Source organism: Sebastes fasciatus, chromosome 20 (genome assembly GCF_043250625.1).
Source record: "Sebastes fasciatus isolate fSebFas1 chromosome 20, fSebFas1.pri, whole genome shotgun sequence".
Classification (NCBI taxonomy): Eukaryota; Metazoa; Chordata; class Actinopteri; order Perciformes; family Sebastidae; genus Sebastes; species Sebastes fasciatus.
Genome location: NC_133814.1, coordinates 10,555,743 through 10,572,180, shown reverse-complemented (window position 1 = coordinate 10,572,180; position 16,438 = coordinate 10,555,743). Strand labels below are relative to the sequence as shown.

The 16,438-nt window shown below is 40.7% G+C and overlaps 1 protein-coding gene across 4 annotated transcripts in view; it reads left to right on the top strand.

Moving 5' to 3' along the window:
* Positions 1–16,438, top strand: part of bahcc1b (BAH domain and coiled-coil containing 1b) — a 100,584-nt gene that overhangs the window by 34,855 nt on the left and 49,291 nt on the right. For 2 of the 4 annotated variants that reach the window (XM_074619704.1, XM_074619701.1), the window contains exons 1-2: positions 6,131–6,398; positions 10,184–10,500. In XM_074619704.1, the coding sequence (XP_074475805.1) occupies positions 10,233–10,500 (268 nt within the window). In that variant the 5' untranslated portion in view covers positions 6,131–6,398; positions 10,184–10,232. Of the gene's footprint in view, positions 1–6,130; positions 6,399–10,183; positions 10,501–16,438 lie in introns of those variants that run through there. The other 2 variants (XM_074619702.1, XM_074619703.1) reach the window with 1 other exon arrangement.

The window sequence follows — 16,438 nt, the reverse complement described above, 5'->3', positions numbered from 1 at the left end:
ATTTCTGTTTTAAGTGCCGGACCCCTTTTGTGAGCTGCGGAACAGGATTCTTTATTGTCCCTCTGTCATTAGTGCTGAGGGCAACACTGTTGTGGGAGAGAGCAGGGAAGTCATTTCAAAAATAACAAAAAAAAAAATATATATATATATATATGTACTTATAGGCTACTGTTTATCGACATATCCTGGCATTGGTTTTCCAAGATGTCCAAAGCAGTTGGAGTGAGGAAACGTGACGAATTTACCTGAGTTAGTGTAATGGTTGATGCAAAAAATCATGATAAAACAAGTAGGCACTATTTTTATCAATATTTTTGCAATATTACCAGCCTGTGGATTGTGAATTTCACTGCAAACTTGTTGGTTATAGGATTTTAAAGTATAGGCCCTAAAGGTCATATTTGGATCCAATCCACATGTGAGATATAACCTATTAAATAAAAAAATAGAATTTTTTTCTTATGGATGCTGTACAAATAAGTATCCATACATTCTGTTTATCGACATATCCTGGCATTGGTTTTCTAACATGTCCAAAAGCAGTTGGAGTGAGGAAAAGTGACGAATTTACCTATAAATTAATGTAATGGTTGATGCAAAATCCTGATAAAACAAGTAGGCACTATTTTTATCAATATTTTTGCTATATTACCAGCATGTGGATTGTGAATTTCACAGCAAACTTGTTGGTTATAGGATTTTAAAGTAGGCCCTAAAGGTCATATTTGGAAAAATAGATATTTTATTATTTAACAGGTTATATCTCACATGTGGATTAAATGTGAGATATAACCTGTTAAATAATAAAATATCTATTTTTCTTATGGATGCTGCACAAATAAGTATCCATATACATTCTGATGGACGTCGAAGCACCACCTTATATGACTTTCGAAAACTCCAACAAAGGTTTTCATCTTAAAGGACGCTATAATGCGCATAAATGATAATTCACAGTTGTCTTGCTGGTTGCAGAGCACATTTGGACTATTAAAATATCGCCTGTGGAAGTCTGCAGAATATAGCTAGATTTGAGCTTTTTGTATACTGGTGAGTGTGTGCGTGAGTGTGTGTGCGTGTGAGAGCGCGTGTGTGTGTGAGAGCGTCTGTGTGTGTGTGTGTGTGTGTGGACACGTGGTGGCTGGAGCCCATTGGAGAGCCATGCAGGGCTGAGGAATGCAGGCTGCTATGTAAATAGGAAAAGAGGGTAACGATTATCTAATTACAGACGTGATAAATCTGCTCGCTTTGGCGTTATTTGATTTGAATTATATACGTATCAATTAATCCTGCTGTAGAGATGAAAGCCTCGGTTTCCTCCCATGCACACACTTTTATAAGCTATATCTATGGGCTGCAGCGTTTTGGGTCTCTCCTTTGTCCAGTGTGTTTTGTTGAAGGGGGGCTGGACCAGAGCAAGGGAGCGAGTCTCTGTTTTAATGTAAAGGGACATCAGTTGGAACAATCTTCATATACTTTATGAGGTGCATGTTCACTGTTGTCAGCTCCGGACAAGTTCAGCTATAAGACATACAGTCGGTGAGCTTTTGCTTTCATGCAGCCACATGACTGAATTTTTGCTGCGTTATTGGTTTGAAGAAAGACTCCTAAATAAATAATTATAATGATTCCAATATATATTTATATATATATTTATATATAAATACAATTTTATATATTTTATTGCCCTGTTTATTGTCATTACTTTGACATAACATTTTTTTCTTATTTCTATGTAGGCATACTTTTATGTAACACACACGTTTTCTCAAACATATTTACACATATGCATTTAATATTTTATTTATATTATATATTTTTATTTATTTATTTTCTATATATTATATATATAATTTTATATACTTAATTGTCCTGTTTAGTGTCATTACTTTGACATTAAGTTTTTTTCTTACTTCTATTTTTTATGTAGGCATACTTTTATGTATCACACACGTTTTCTCAAACATATTTACACACATATGCATTTCATATTTTATTTATATTATATATTTTTATTTATTTATTTTCTATATATTATATTTTTCATGATTATTTATACTATTTATTTATATATATTATATTTTTATTTACATTTATATTTATTCATTTTCTATATATTTTATTTTCATGATTATTTGTATTATTTATTTATATATATATTATATTTTTATTTAAATTTACATTTATTTATTTTCTATATATTTTTTATGATTTTCTATATATATATATTTATACTGCAAATTGAAAATAATGGTCTACCTGTATAAATTCTTCTTCGGAGCTAATTTATTATTAGAACCGTTTAAGCTGCTGCGTAAAAGCGGAAATGTCCACTTAATTATTGAACACTTGGCATTAAAAAGTTTTTAGTCAACATTTTTACGCACAGCAGCACAATAAGAGCCGTGAGTCCTAACAATACCGTCACTGTTTTAACATTTAGGTGAGAACATCTTATAATGTAGCTTCACAAACAGACCTATATTGCTCTCTTTCCAGCGTCGACAAAAACTTTTCTCTCTTCGTGTTTGTAAAAAGAAAAAAGAAAAAGGAGCTTCCTCGCAGCAGCAGCAATAAGCTGTTTTCCGGTTTCTTTCCTTGCCTCCATTTTCTAAACACAAAGTTGTTATTGCACCATTCCTTGAATCTAGCCTCTACATTTAATACAACGTGTAATTTCCCCCCCTTTTACCGTATTCCCTTTGATTTAGTCACTCTTGACTCTCCTTTTGCTCTGGGGCCAACGGGGTTCTCCGTGGGGGGCGCCTTGAAACCGCCCCTCCTTATCTCCTTTCATCGTTGTGCGCCGGGGCCGCCTTGAAACCGCAGGGGCAGTAATTGCTTTTTTCAGGCAGCCCAGTGCGGACTGGCCAGCAGCCAATCAGAGCCTTGTTTACACTCGCTGATTGACAGAGCTCTGGCAGCAAGCCAGCCAATCAGGAGCCTCGCAAAGAGGCCGAAAGCACCCGAGTTTTTAACCCTTTGCCTCCACGTATAAACAAAACCCTGGACGGGGGAATATTAGCCTATAGCAAGCTCATATATTTCGACATGGAAACACACAAGCCCCCATATCCTTCCACTTTTTTAATTGGCTAAATTAGTGAACCGTGCGCGAGGCTAACCCCGGGGACAGTAATGCTTTCAAATTACGCAGTGATTCAATTTGCCCGTGCGTGTATGTATGTATGTGTGTGTGTGTGTGTGTGTGTGTGTGTGACAGAGACAGGTAAACAGACACACAGCCATAAAATAGATGGGAATAAAGCAACTTTATTAACCCTTTCTGTGTCTACTGCGTGTATGTGTGACAGAGACAGGTAAACAGACACACAAACCATAAAATAGATGAAAATAAAGCAACTTTATTAACCCTTTCTACACGTTCTACTGCTTTCTACTAAAATGACAGATTCCTTTAAATATATGGCAAATTGATGGATTAATTCCCTCATCTGTCTGAACAACCAAAAGTGCTCACTGCTGTAAGTCAATGACCAATACTGAGGGCATGAAGACGATACTGAAGTAACAAACAAATGTACATTCACAGGAATTATGTTGCTTACACAGATGATAAAGCATAACCTGCACTATAGAGACAAAGAATTTCATTTGATAAAAATCCTGCTATAGATTTACTCAAACACAAGTAAGTATTCAATTTACCCGTGCATGTGTATGTGTGAGACAGAGACAGGTAAACAGACACACAGCCATAAAATAGATGGAAATAAAGCAACTTTATTAACCCTTTCTTCACGTTCTACTGCTTTCTACTAAATGACAGATTCCTTTAAATATATGGCATGTATATATGTATATATATATATGTATATATATATATGTGTGTGCACATGTGTGACAGAGACAGGTAAACAGACACACAGCCATAAAATAGATGGAAATAAAGCATCTTTATTAACCCTTTCTGTGTCTACTGTTTTCTACTGTATATGGTTGAGGAAGAGTTGTGTTAAGGTTCGTTTTTTTTATCTATTTTTTAACTCCGGATGGATATGTGGGTTGTAAATTAACTTGGGATGCTGTTCATATATTTAATTTGGGATGTAAATAAATCTGGGATAGTTTATATATTATATTATCATTCTATCATTCTATGATATATGAGTTATTAGAGGAAAAGTGAGAAAGGGGTAGGGAAATATAAGTTTTACTTCTACCTACTCCTTTTCGGCACTATTACTCTCGTTTTGTTTATTATTTTGTATCTGTTTTTATTTATTTTCGAAATAAAGTCTTTCATTTATTCATACTAAATGACAGATTCCTTTAAATATATGGCATGTATATATGTATATATATACATATATATATATATATGTATATATATGTGCGCACATGTGTGACAGAGACAGGTAAACAGACACAGCCATAAAATAGATGGAAATAAAGCAACTTTATTAACCCTTTCTTCACGTTCTACTGCTTTCTGCTAAATGACAGATTCCTTTAAATATATGGCATATTGATTGATGAAGTTACAGAAGAAATGTTCCGAGCATATAACCTGCACTACAGAGACAAAAGAATTACATTTGATAAAAAAAATCCTGCTATAGATTTACTCCCAGTATCCCAGTGGACACATTTTCTCTATCAAAACTTTACGCCTGTCAATTAGGAGGTCCTAAACTTGTCTTATCTTAATGTGGGTTGTGCAAAAAATGTCTTGCTTTGTCGAGCTTACATGTTCAATAAATCACATACAGATTTCTGCAAATAAGGATTTATTTAGCAAAACACGTGCAGTGGGGCTAAGTGGGGGAAAAAAAAAAATCCCTAAAGGAGCATCAATAAAACTATCACATCATCGCTGTCACATAGCAAAAAAAATAACGATACACACTCAGGAGCACATTTTGAACCGAGCTGCGGTGGGATCACACGGAATAGGCTAGATGCTGTTTGCTCTCCAACCAGTGATCAGAAAGTGTGCAGGCAGCGCTGCACGGCTCCGGTTCCTCTCCTCTCTCCTCTCCTCTCTTCTTCTCCTCTCCTCTTCTCTCTTATCCTCTCTCCTCTCCTCTCTCTTCTCCTCTCTTCTTCTCCTCTCTCCTCTCCTCTCCTCTTCTCTCTTATCCTCTCTCCTCTCCTCTCCTCTCTCTTCTCCTCTCCTCCTCTCTTCTCTTCGCTCTTCTCCCCTCTCCTCTCCTCTCTCCTCTCTTCTCCTCTCTCCTCTCCTCTCCTCCTCTTCTCTCCTCCTCTCTTCTCCTCTCTCCTCTCATCTCCTCTCCTCTCGTCCTCCTCTCCTCCCCTCTCCTCTCTCTTCTCTCCTCTCTCTCCTCTCCTCTCCTCTCCTCTCTTCTCCTCCTCTTTTCTCCTCTCCTCTCCTCTCCCCTCCTCTATCCTCTCCTCAGTCCTCTCCTCTCCTCCTCTCTCCTCTCCTCTCCTCTCCTCCTCTCCTTTCCTGTCTTTTTATCTCCTCTCCTCTACCCTCCTCTCTCTTCTCCTCTCCTTTTCTCTTACCTCCTCTCCTCTCCTCTCTCCTCTCCTCTCTCCTCAGTCCTCTCCTCTTTTCTCCTCTCCTCTCCTCTCCTCTCCCCTCCTCTATCCTCTCCTCAGTCCTCTCCTCTCTCCTCTCCTCCTCTCTCCTCTCCTCCCCTCTCCTCTCCTCTCCTCTCCTCCTCTCCTTTCCTGTCTTTTTATCTCCTCTCCTCTACCCTCCTCTCTCTTCTCCTCTCCTTTTCTCTTACCTCCTCTCCTCTCCTCTCTCCTCTCCTCAGTCCTCTCCTCTCTTCTCCTCTCTTCTCCTCTCCTCGCACCGAGCTGTGCCGCCTGTCTCCTCGCATTTTGCTTGTGCACGCAGTGCGCCGACGGGGCTGCAAATCAAACGCCCGCCGTTTCGCTCCGGCGGCTCCGGCTGCTTCCTCATTGGCTCTGAGCTGCAGCCAATAGCAGCGTGTGTTTACCGTCGATGGGGGTGGAGGAGGAGGAGGAGGAGGTGTGTAGGTAGGGTGGGGCGGGTGGAGGGGCGCCTCACGGGCACGCTTTCACATTGTCGTTCTCAAACCAATAGGCCTGCGCGTTCACCCCCTCCTCGCGCACACACACACACCCCTCCACCCTCCTCTTCCTCCACCCCCCCCTCCTCCTCCTCCTCCTCCTCCTCCTCCCGGCGTGTCTGAGTCTCCGGCTGCATGAACGAGCCTCGATTCACTACAAGCCTGAACTTCTACGATGCGTCTCTCTCCCCATACCTCAACAACTGACTGCACAGCTCAGTCTGCAGCAGCAGCAGCAGCAGCAGCATAGGATGTAATCAATCCCACATGTTTCATCTCTGCTGCGACTCGGGGATTTTCACTTTGAATATTTTTGTACTTTTTTTGCTTTCATTACAAACCGACTCGCCACGCAATGGATGTAACTTACCAGTAAGTAAGCAAAAATATATTTACAGCCGTGTTTTTTATAATCTTTACTGATTTGTAGCCTGCTGGATGTAAATTCCAGTTGTGAGAGAATTTTTTTATTTAAATAGGGATCTATTTTTTAAAAAAAATACTACTATTACTCACTGCCATACCATTGGAGAAGTAAACAGTAGAATGACTCTGCTATATAATAATCTAAAACCCTCATTCAGTAATTATAATATTAGCATTAAAGCAACATGTCTATTTTTAAGGATTTATTTCCACATCTCTCATTTCCAGTGTGGAGCTGTGGGCGATGGTATATGTGTCACTTTTTTGATTTGACCTCTCTCCACAGCCTTAGAATTACTTGTGTGTTTCTGATTCATTCAGAGGTCTATTCAAAACACACTCGCTTTTCAGCGCGCCTCCTCACACCTGTAGTTTTATAGATTCTAAATTGTGGATTATTCTTTGTTAGTTTCCTATATTGTGTGTGTGTTTTGAGAGGCAGACAGGGCAGTTTATTGCAAACTGCAGTGCTCCCCTGCATCCACCCTCCACCTCCACCCCCTCCAACACCCTATCGGTATGAAGGCTGAGCAGACGCCGGTCTGTCTTCTCCTCGGCCGGGCTTGTCTCTCCTGTTTAGCCGACCTCTGAATATCCGGATTTAGTGTCTCGCTTATGCATTGTGACTTCACTTTTATTGCAAAATTGTTGAAGGCAATGAGTTGGACCTCTGGAACCAAGAGCACACTAATTCCCCTTTTTTATCTTTTGTCCAAAGGTCCACACATTTATGATGATTTAATAGATTTCTCTTTTTGGTTTTGAACCCTGAGATCTGAAAGAAAACAAAACAATTCTTTGCAGTTTTGTTGTCTTTTGTGTTGAGTTCACGTGATGTCGTTTTTATCAGTATTGGGTACTTTTGTAGGGGGGATTTTCATCTGAGGATAGTTTGACCCTTTGCAGGGCAGTGGAGGTGTGTGTGCGCGTATTTGGAAAGTGTGTGTGTGTGTTTGGGAGGTGTGTGTGTGTGAGTCTGGCTTGAGTGGAAGGAAGTCTGAACGACGTCCACGTACACACACACACACACACACAATAAATACAGTAGATCCAAAATGATCCATTTCTCTCCAAAAAATTGTTCCTCGCGATGCTGCTCACGTCGTTTTTTTGTGTTTGCGTGGCGAGCGATAACACGCAGGATTTAGATCCATGGAGGTTGTTAAATGTAAACCCTGAGTGGCTCTCTGTTGACGCCGAATGTAAACACCGAGGACGTGTGTTTACGGCCCTGGAAATTTAAAAATGTATAGACAAATGTCAGAGGAGAGTGGTTTATGATTGATGTCCCGTAGAGAAGGGCCATTGTTTCTCACACAGCCTAGGGGACATGGAGAGAGAGAGTCCATTTTGCCTTTCCCATGCAGTCCTCTTTTCCACCCCTCATTTCTCCTCTTGCTGTCGACTAGATGTGGTCAAAAACGATAACGTGGTGCTCACAGACAAAAAGGGGAATTAAATTATTTAAATGTACTCACACACTTTGGCGAATACTCATATGGGAAGCGTTTAGAAACGTGCATGCATTTGGATATTTTTACGCATGAGAGTGCACACACACACATTCTGTCAGAGCTGCTGAACTTTGGAGATTTTTCTCTCCAAACACAATCCCTGAAAGTTTAGGAGTCCTTGAGCAGCTTGTCTGCGAGTGTGTGCGTAAAAAGGAGACTTGGATATCCATAATTTGATATTTTTCTTTGTTCCTTTACGGTTGATTCCTGGGAGGTGCTATCAGCATCTATACAGAGCTGCTAGATGGACGTGCCATGCATTGAATAAAGGCCTTAATAGATGGACTGTTGAGGTGTGTTTGGTGAAACGATTGCATACTATCTGAGCGTCACGTGGAGCCCTATTTAAGTAAACGACCTGGGCTATAAGGCATACATATAAAGTCGATGATTTCCGAGTCTATTTCGCTGTTTATTGCCCCAGCTCTTTCGCACTTGGAGCATAAAAGGTGATTTGATTTGTGTTTGTGATTACAGTGCAGCCTATATATATATATATATACTGTATATATGTAGCATGGAGATGCATGGTGTTTACCATTGCCAAGGAGGAGGCCACTGCTGCTGACCCCAGTAGGAGTTGACAGAAATAGCTGTTTTTTTATTAATAAGCACCACAAATAAGAATCCAACGGTGCCAAATAGGGGAAAAAAAGCCAAACATTGAAGGTGAAACAAGTTTGGTTAATGCATAAAAAAACAGCCATCAATAAAATGTAATTTATAAAAGCTATACATCATATATGATCCAAGGTAAATGTGTGGCTACTGGATCTTATATAATGTGTTATTAAATTTTTTTTTAAGAATATCCTGTCGTCTAAAGTGACACAACCACATGTTAAATGGACGTACAGTGGATCCGATTTTTATGACAACTGAATGAGGAAAAAGAAATCAAACTTAATTTACATAAACAACAACCATTAATCAAAGCAGAAACGTGTTCTGGATTTTAGCCACTATGGGGACTTCTGAGGTTTGGGAGGATTAGATATATTAGTCGCCATAATTTAGGGTTTGTTGCATTCTTGCTCATAAGTATTGCGCAAATGGGTTTTTTTTTCTTCATATTTTTTTAGTGCAAGAGCCCCTCGAGGTCCAAGCTTGTTTATGACCAGTCCTGGCTCAGTCTAAAGACTTAACTCGTCCTTCATCGAGAGAGACTGTAAATGCACCATTTGTGTTTGTACCTGTGCCAGATCTACCCCCTTTTCCTTTTCCATTCTTTTCGCTGATAAAGAAAGCTTATTTGCATCGTGTTTGGTCACAGGATGAGGAAGAGGGGGGGGGGGGGGAAACTCCTCTGTTGGGGCCAACGATGAGGTGCAGGGTAAAATCCACATAAAGTCAGTTCAACCACCTTTTTTATCTGCAGAATTCACCTTCCTGGGCTGGCATAAGTCGTCCTTAAATGCGACATAGACATAGACATTGTAAATGGACACACACTCACATCCAACCCCCCAGCATCAACACAGAAACCGTTTTTTAAAGCTAGTCACATGTCAAAAGACAATTTTTGGAACAGTAATGCAAAACAGCACATTACAATGGACATAAATGCACTTTTCTCTGCTGCTAAACACGACTGCAAATTTGGTGTATGACTGCAAATTGTATGAAATTGTTCCCAAAACGTTTACTTATTTTATTCTTCTATTTTTATTTTTAGGTATGTTAATTTTAATACTTATTTATTCTATCCTTTTTAATGCACTGAGAAGGGAGTTGGGAGAAACAATATTTCGTGTCATTATTCTGTGCATGCAAATACTCAAGTGAAATGACAATACAGTGAATCTTGAATCTTGAAAACCAGACTAGTAAATTGTGTTTTTTTGTGAAATTTGAATTGCTTTTGTAAAAAAAATGCTGCTTGTTTTGTCTAAAACACGAACAGCGACTGTCGCTCAGCTCAGGTGCAGGGTAAAATCCACATAAAGTCAGTTCAACCACCTTTTTTTATCTGCAGAACTCACCCTCCTGAGCTGGCATAAGTCGTCTTTAAATGCAACATAGACAGCACCAGACTAGTAAATTGTGTTTTTTTGTGAAATTTGAATTTCTTTTGTAAAAAAATGCTGCTTGTTTTGTCTAAAACATGAACAGCGACTGTCTCTCTCAGCTCCAGCCCTTTTTCTTCAGCTCTAACATCCCCTGGTTGGCTCATTATTGTCAGCGCTTTGACGCGTCTCCTTGCTCTCTCTTTTGTAGGACATGACGGGGACTCAGTTTCTACCCTGCAAAGACAACACTCCGCTCAATGCGAGGGGAGCCCGAAGTTCATAAAAGGGATTATTTGCATCTGGGTTTGCCTGAGACCTCCGGATTTTACTTTTGCATTTGGGATTTATCGATGGAAAGCCGAGATTTCGCTCCTCCTCCGCACCACCTCCTGACGGAGCGGAGCGCGCTAGTTCACAGCGCCGCGTCTCGGATGACTCCAGGCGGCCACGGCTCCGTGCAGCACCCGGCTCACTTCCAGCCAGGGAAATACTACTCGTCCCACCTCTCCATGGGTCCGCACTCAGGTACGTTTTTTTGAATACATGCAAGCTCTTTTTGTTCACGTGTGTAAAAATGACAAGTGTGGGTTTAAAAAAAAAAAATCAGATCCTCTCTTTTTGTCTGAAGCATATGTTCTCCATATTACAAACTTGGGAAAAAGCTCTTTGGGACGAATTTACTGTGGAAGGAAATTGCTCAGAAAAGTGGGCAATTAGAAATTAGCAAATAGTTTTACTTTATTTAATGAACTGTTTATGACTGCTTTCTGTGTGTTATATATAGAAAATAAATATAATTTACCAGTTTAGTGTCGTGCGTAAAAGCAAAAATATGGAAACACACCATGGGACGTTTTTCCCTCTTAAAGAAACTTGGCAAATTAGATTAACTCTAAATTTACGGCATACATACTCCCTTCTTTATTTAAAAAAAACTCATGATTTTTAGAAATATTCCAGGATTATTCTCACACAGGGATTATTATAAGGCGTTTCCAAAAAGCATAATCTTGTCATAGATGTATATGCTTTCATCAATTAGTAAAAGTACTAATCATTGCCATTTGAAGTAATTAATTAGAATTGGGTAATTCCGCTGCTTATATTTCCCATTAAACAATAAATTAAAAGCTATTAGCTCACTAGGGTTTCTGTGGTGGTTGTGGCTCCAGGAGCATGGTGGGTTTGGTGCTGGTTCTGGAGGCTACATGCTGGTTTGTACTGGTCTCAGACTGGAGATGGGGGTGGGGGGGGTGGGGGAGGTCTGGCTAATAGAGGTGAGGGTAATACCAGAAAATCCGGTTTCTATATTGAGCTGGGACGTGACGGGGTGCGAATGGGTTGACAGTGCATGCATTAGATTTAACAAGTAGCTTTGGTATCCTGTCTCAATAGGGGAGGGGGTGGGGGGGTATGAGTGTGTGTGTGTGTGTCGAGAGAGAGAGAGAGAGAGAGAGAGAGAGAATAGAAAGAAAGCTTCTGCTCCAAATCATACGGTGTCTATAAACTGGACTCACTGGATGAACGTATAAACGTGCCCGATGAGAAATCTCATTAATTATCATTTATCAAAATGCAGCGGCTTCTTTAAATAGACGCAGAGGCTCCTATGAATGACTGATATATCCACACATCCTCTGTCTCCACACTCATTTGCATATTCATTAGTTTTTTACACAACAGCAAAAAAAGAAAATCGACGCAGACGTCCGGTGCGCAATTTTAACTCTTAAAATGTTTTAATAAAATAGAATAATTTCCACATTTCCGGTCAAACACATTAAAGCTCAGCGCACAGAAATAGAAACAGAACCAGTTTGACATCTGGTGTGTTATAGGTCCTGTTTCTGATCTTGGCTGCTTCACATGGATGATTTAAAAATAATTATATTTTTATTAGCTTGTTTTGTCAACAGGAATATTCTTAAAACACTATTAATGACTCTAAAATTAAGATCTTGTGTATTTTTTTAGGCTGCTATAACTGTATTTGTGCATGTACAGTAGCTTATGTATATGCTTTAATTTTCTGTAATTATTTGACTATATATGTAGGACTAATAGTACAGGATGTATATTTCTTATTTTTCACAATTTACAATTTAAAAAAAAATAATTCTAAAATATATTATATATGTTTAATAAATGTGTTATTGTTATATAATGTGTACACAATATATTATAGGGGGAAATAATATAAATAGAGATATAAAATAATTTACATAATTACAGTTCAACATTATATTAAAATATATTACACAATAATTTAATTTATTTTATATTAACAGAACATTTTCCATATTTCATGAGACATTTAGCCGCATGTCTCCTTTGAATTTGACTGAAATGGTTTTACCACAAATCTGTCATTTTTTAAACCTCTAACCTGACGGTGAGGTTTGTTTTAACAAACACAACTTGCATAACGATTTAAACAGATTATGCTCCACTTTGACTGATATCGCTGCCCGCTGACATATATTATGGACCAATTTAAAGATGATTCTGTAATGTTGAAAGGGGAAAAAAAAAAGCGTAGTAATGCGGGGTGATAATGCTATTGAAATATATTCAAGAGGGCCTCTCACTGGGTCTCAAGGTGCATGACACTGTATTGAGATTCCAGATATCCAGACTCTCCATGCATGTCCCTGATGGGGTTTTGACTGACATGATGGGCATAGAGGATTGTTGTTTTGGGATGGGGGGTTGGGGTACGTGTGTGTGTGTGTGTGTGTGTGTGTGTGTGTTTGCTGGGAGGTTAGGATGGGGGTTACCTTTGTGCTTGCCCCCCTTAGAGATTCAGAAAGCTGTATGCCTGGCCCTAGGCCTCGGCACAGGGGGTAGATATGATGTGGGGTTGGCCATACCAGGGCAGGAGAGAGGAGGGGGGCCTTGCTTCAGATCTTTGGAAAGAGACACACACATTTTTTTACCTTCTCACAAACCGGGTGTATCACTTACAGTAATTCAAAGTAAAAAAAAAAAACTCTCATTCCCCCGTTTCTTCATATCCCGGAAAAACCTGCAATCCATCAATTTGCCGAAGCCTCTTATTTAGATCAGCATGGTGTCTGCTTGAATGTGGTCTCGCTTGACAAGGTGATGGAATGACAGGCGCATACCAACGCCATAAGATTCAGCACCCCCATTTGATAAAACCCCACAATGATATTACACAGGCGTTTAGATTACTGATAGGAGCAGTGGGAAAGCCTTTGTCTCTCTTTCCCCCTCCCTGTTTCACTGCTCTGCTTTTATTCCAGTCTCCCTCTCTTTCTTCCCCTTTTTTTTTTCTGTGATGTTAGCCCCTGGGCAGTAGTTGTGCAAGTGTGTATGTGTGCGTGTGTGTGTGTGATTAAGGTTAGGTTTAGCCTGCAGTAGCACAGGTGTGCAGTATTATGGAGGGCGTGGCGAAGCTTGTCATTGAACAGGTGTGTTACTTCCCAGACAGCAGACGGTTTTTGTTTACATGACTGTGTGTGTGTGTGTGTGTGTGTGTGTGTGTATATGACCTAGTAATACAGACAGAAAGAGCACCCATTCATGTCACATGTGTGCACACATGCACAGCTGTACACACACACACACACACACACACACACACACACACACACACACACACAGTCCTTAAAGGGTTTCTATCTTAAGCTACTTGTGTTCTGTGCTTTGAAAAAAGTAATAATCAGAATGTTTTGGTAGGACTAGATAACCTCTCGGTGGCCTCTCCTCTTTGACCTTTTTCTTCTTCTTCTTCTTCTTTTCTCCTTCCTTTTCCTTCTTCCTGTTCAGTCTTGTTCGCGAAGCATAAGATCCTGCAGCGAAATCCTGTGATTCTTTGCCATAAATGTGTGTAGCTCTGTGTGTGTGTGTGTGTGTGTGTGCGTGTGTTACATGCAGCCACCCTGTCCATTCATCACGAGGCTGTCAGTAATGTCTCTCTTCTCTTGGAAGTTTCTCGGCGTTGGCTTTGATCGTCACGGCAGCACAGATGAGAGACACGCCCCTTCACCCTCCTACCTGCACACACCTTCACACACAAACAACCTGCATGACGTAGGGAGAAAATATGAAGTGTGTGTGTGTGTGTGTGTGTGTGTGTGTGTGTGTGTGTGTGTGTGTGTGTGTGTGTGTGTGTGTGTGTATGCATGGGTCTGGAAGTTTCTGTGTATGCTTGTACGATTAGAGACACAAAGGTCTGTCGTGCAGATATCTTTGTGTGTTTGTGTGTGTCTGTGTGTGTGTAGGGTGTTGATTATGTTAAAGGTCCTACATGAGAAAGAAAGAACAGGGTGAAACGAGAGAATATGAGCATGTAAATGATAGATGGATGGAGCAGAGGAAGTCAGGGAGGAGGAGGAGTAGAGGGAGTCGAGAGGCTGAATGTTTCCACCTGGTTGGTAATCCAGTCAGATTACCACTGCCTGACGGCACCCACTGGCCAGCCATCCGCCAGAGAGAGAGAGGAGACGCTTGCTTGTATGTGTGTGTGTATGTGAGATGAGTCAGCAGTGGATGAGCTTCAGACAGACCCCCCCCTCTTCACCTCACCAGCACTACCCAGGGTACAAGGGGCACATCCCGGGTGCAGCGTGCAAGACGACCCCCTGTGTGCTGGAGACAGCTGGTGGAGGCTGCAGCCAGCCGAGCTACGATTGGTGTAAACTGTCAATTCAGTTCAATTTTTAAGGAAAAAAACACAAATAGGCTTCACTTAAAATCTAAATATTGCACCGACGCACTACTGGGTTAATTTAGTAGCCATGGAATGAAAGCCAGTGTTGTTGTTTTTTAATATTACTGTTGGTTTATTTACCCAAACTCAAATAAGGTTTTTTAAACTTACTATATACTGCTTACCATTTATTTTATTTATTTACTATTTACTACATTTGTGACAGTTTTAAGGTAAAGCATGTTGGGTCAAAATAACCATATTTTAGTTTGTCTAAATAACCCAACAGTAATGTGAAACTCACTCCACTACAAATTCTATAAAAAACACATTTTACATACACACAGTTTAAAAAAAAAAGATTTTATACCCACATCAGTGCTGCACTTATCTCAACTTAAAATAAAAATATGCAGCGAGGCCAAAGAAATCAGTTAAAGAGTCTGACTGTTTGAAACGCGTTGACGCATTAAAGGCATTAAGTCATTAAGTAAAGTCATTAAAGGCATTTCCATTACAAATTAGACTCTCTTGTGTACGCTTTGATATTTCAAGCAAAACTACGCCACATCATTTCAATATATTCCTGAATGTTTCACTGCGTCTAATCAAATTGACCTCTGGAGTAACTGTGACCGAGATTTGAGCCGTCTGAAAGGTCACATCAACTGAGAGATAAAAAAAAAAAGAGAATATATTAACTCTTTTTAATGTTGGGAGTTTTGGAGCGAAGCGTTTGTTCTGAAGCACATTTGCTTGCTCTGACAGAAGACTTTTGTCTCATCTCCAACTCTCATCCAACATGTGAACAGCTGCTTATTGTCGGTAGCAGTGATTTGAAGGGAGTGGGGCGCGTTTGGTTGCGACATCTCCGGGGTGTGAACACACACCGCCATCTGATGACTTGGCATGTGAATGGAAAGCGCCAGACTTCCTGTGTCCATGTGCTCTTTTTCTCTCTCTCTTCTTCTTCTTCTTCTTCTTCTGTCCCTCTCTGGCCAGCCAGACCTCCCTTCCACCCGTCTTCCTCGCTCCTCTTTGACCACATGCTCGCCCTCCCTCTTCCTCCTCTCCTTCTGCTTTCCTCTTTCACTTCCCCTTCACTCTGCGTTGGCTCCTCTCAGCTTTTCGAGTGGTCCTCCAGCCCTCCTTCCTCCTCACAGCCATCCTACCTCCCCCCCCCCCTCTTCTTCTCTTCTCAATCGATCCCCCCACCTCTTATATCCAGCTCCCATCTCTGTCTAACTCCCCACACACCCATCGCCTCCTCGCGTTGTTAGCAGACCAGCTTCTCTCAGCACTCCTCCTATTTCTGTCTCAATTTCAGCCTGCTTCCACTCCTTTTCCACATCGCCTCATTTGTTTCTCCCCCTCCTCTCCTCTCGCCTCCCCCCATCACCATTCGGCCGGTTGTTAACGGGCCCGTCCCGGTGCTACTCGGCCCATGGCCAACTCACTAAATCAGAAACGATTGGAGGATTTGGCAAGAGGGAGTGAGAGCTCAGCGCGGCGCCTTTTGAAGTCGGAGAAACGAGAGAAAAATGACATTTTAAACAGCCCGCAAAACACAAGGCTAAAACAGCTTCTTACTCTGTACGGGAGGAGGGGGGAGCTGTGTGTGTTCATTTAGAAACACAATGTAAGGTGTTTTATGTGAATACGTGGCTGCTATTCATGCAATGAATGCATGAAACAGTCACAAGATGCGTGAAAAGAAAGCTATTGGTGTGTGCACAAATGTGTGTGTACACTGTAAACAATTGCTGTTAATTTACAGCAGGATTTCAA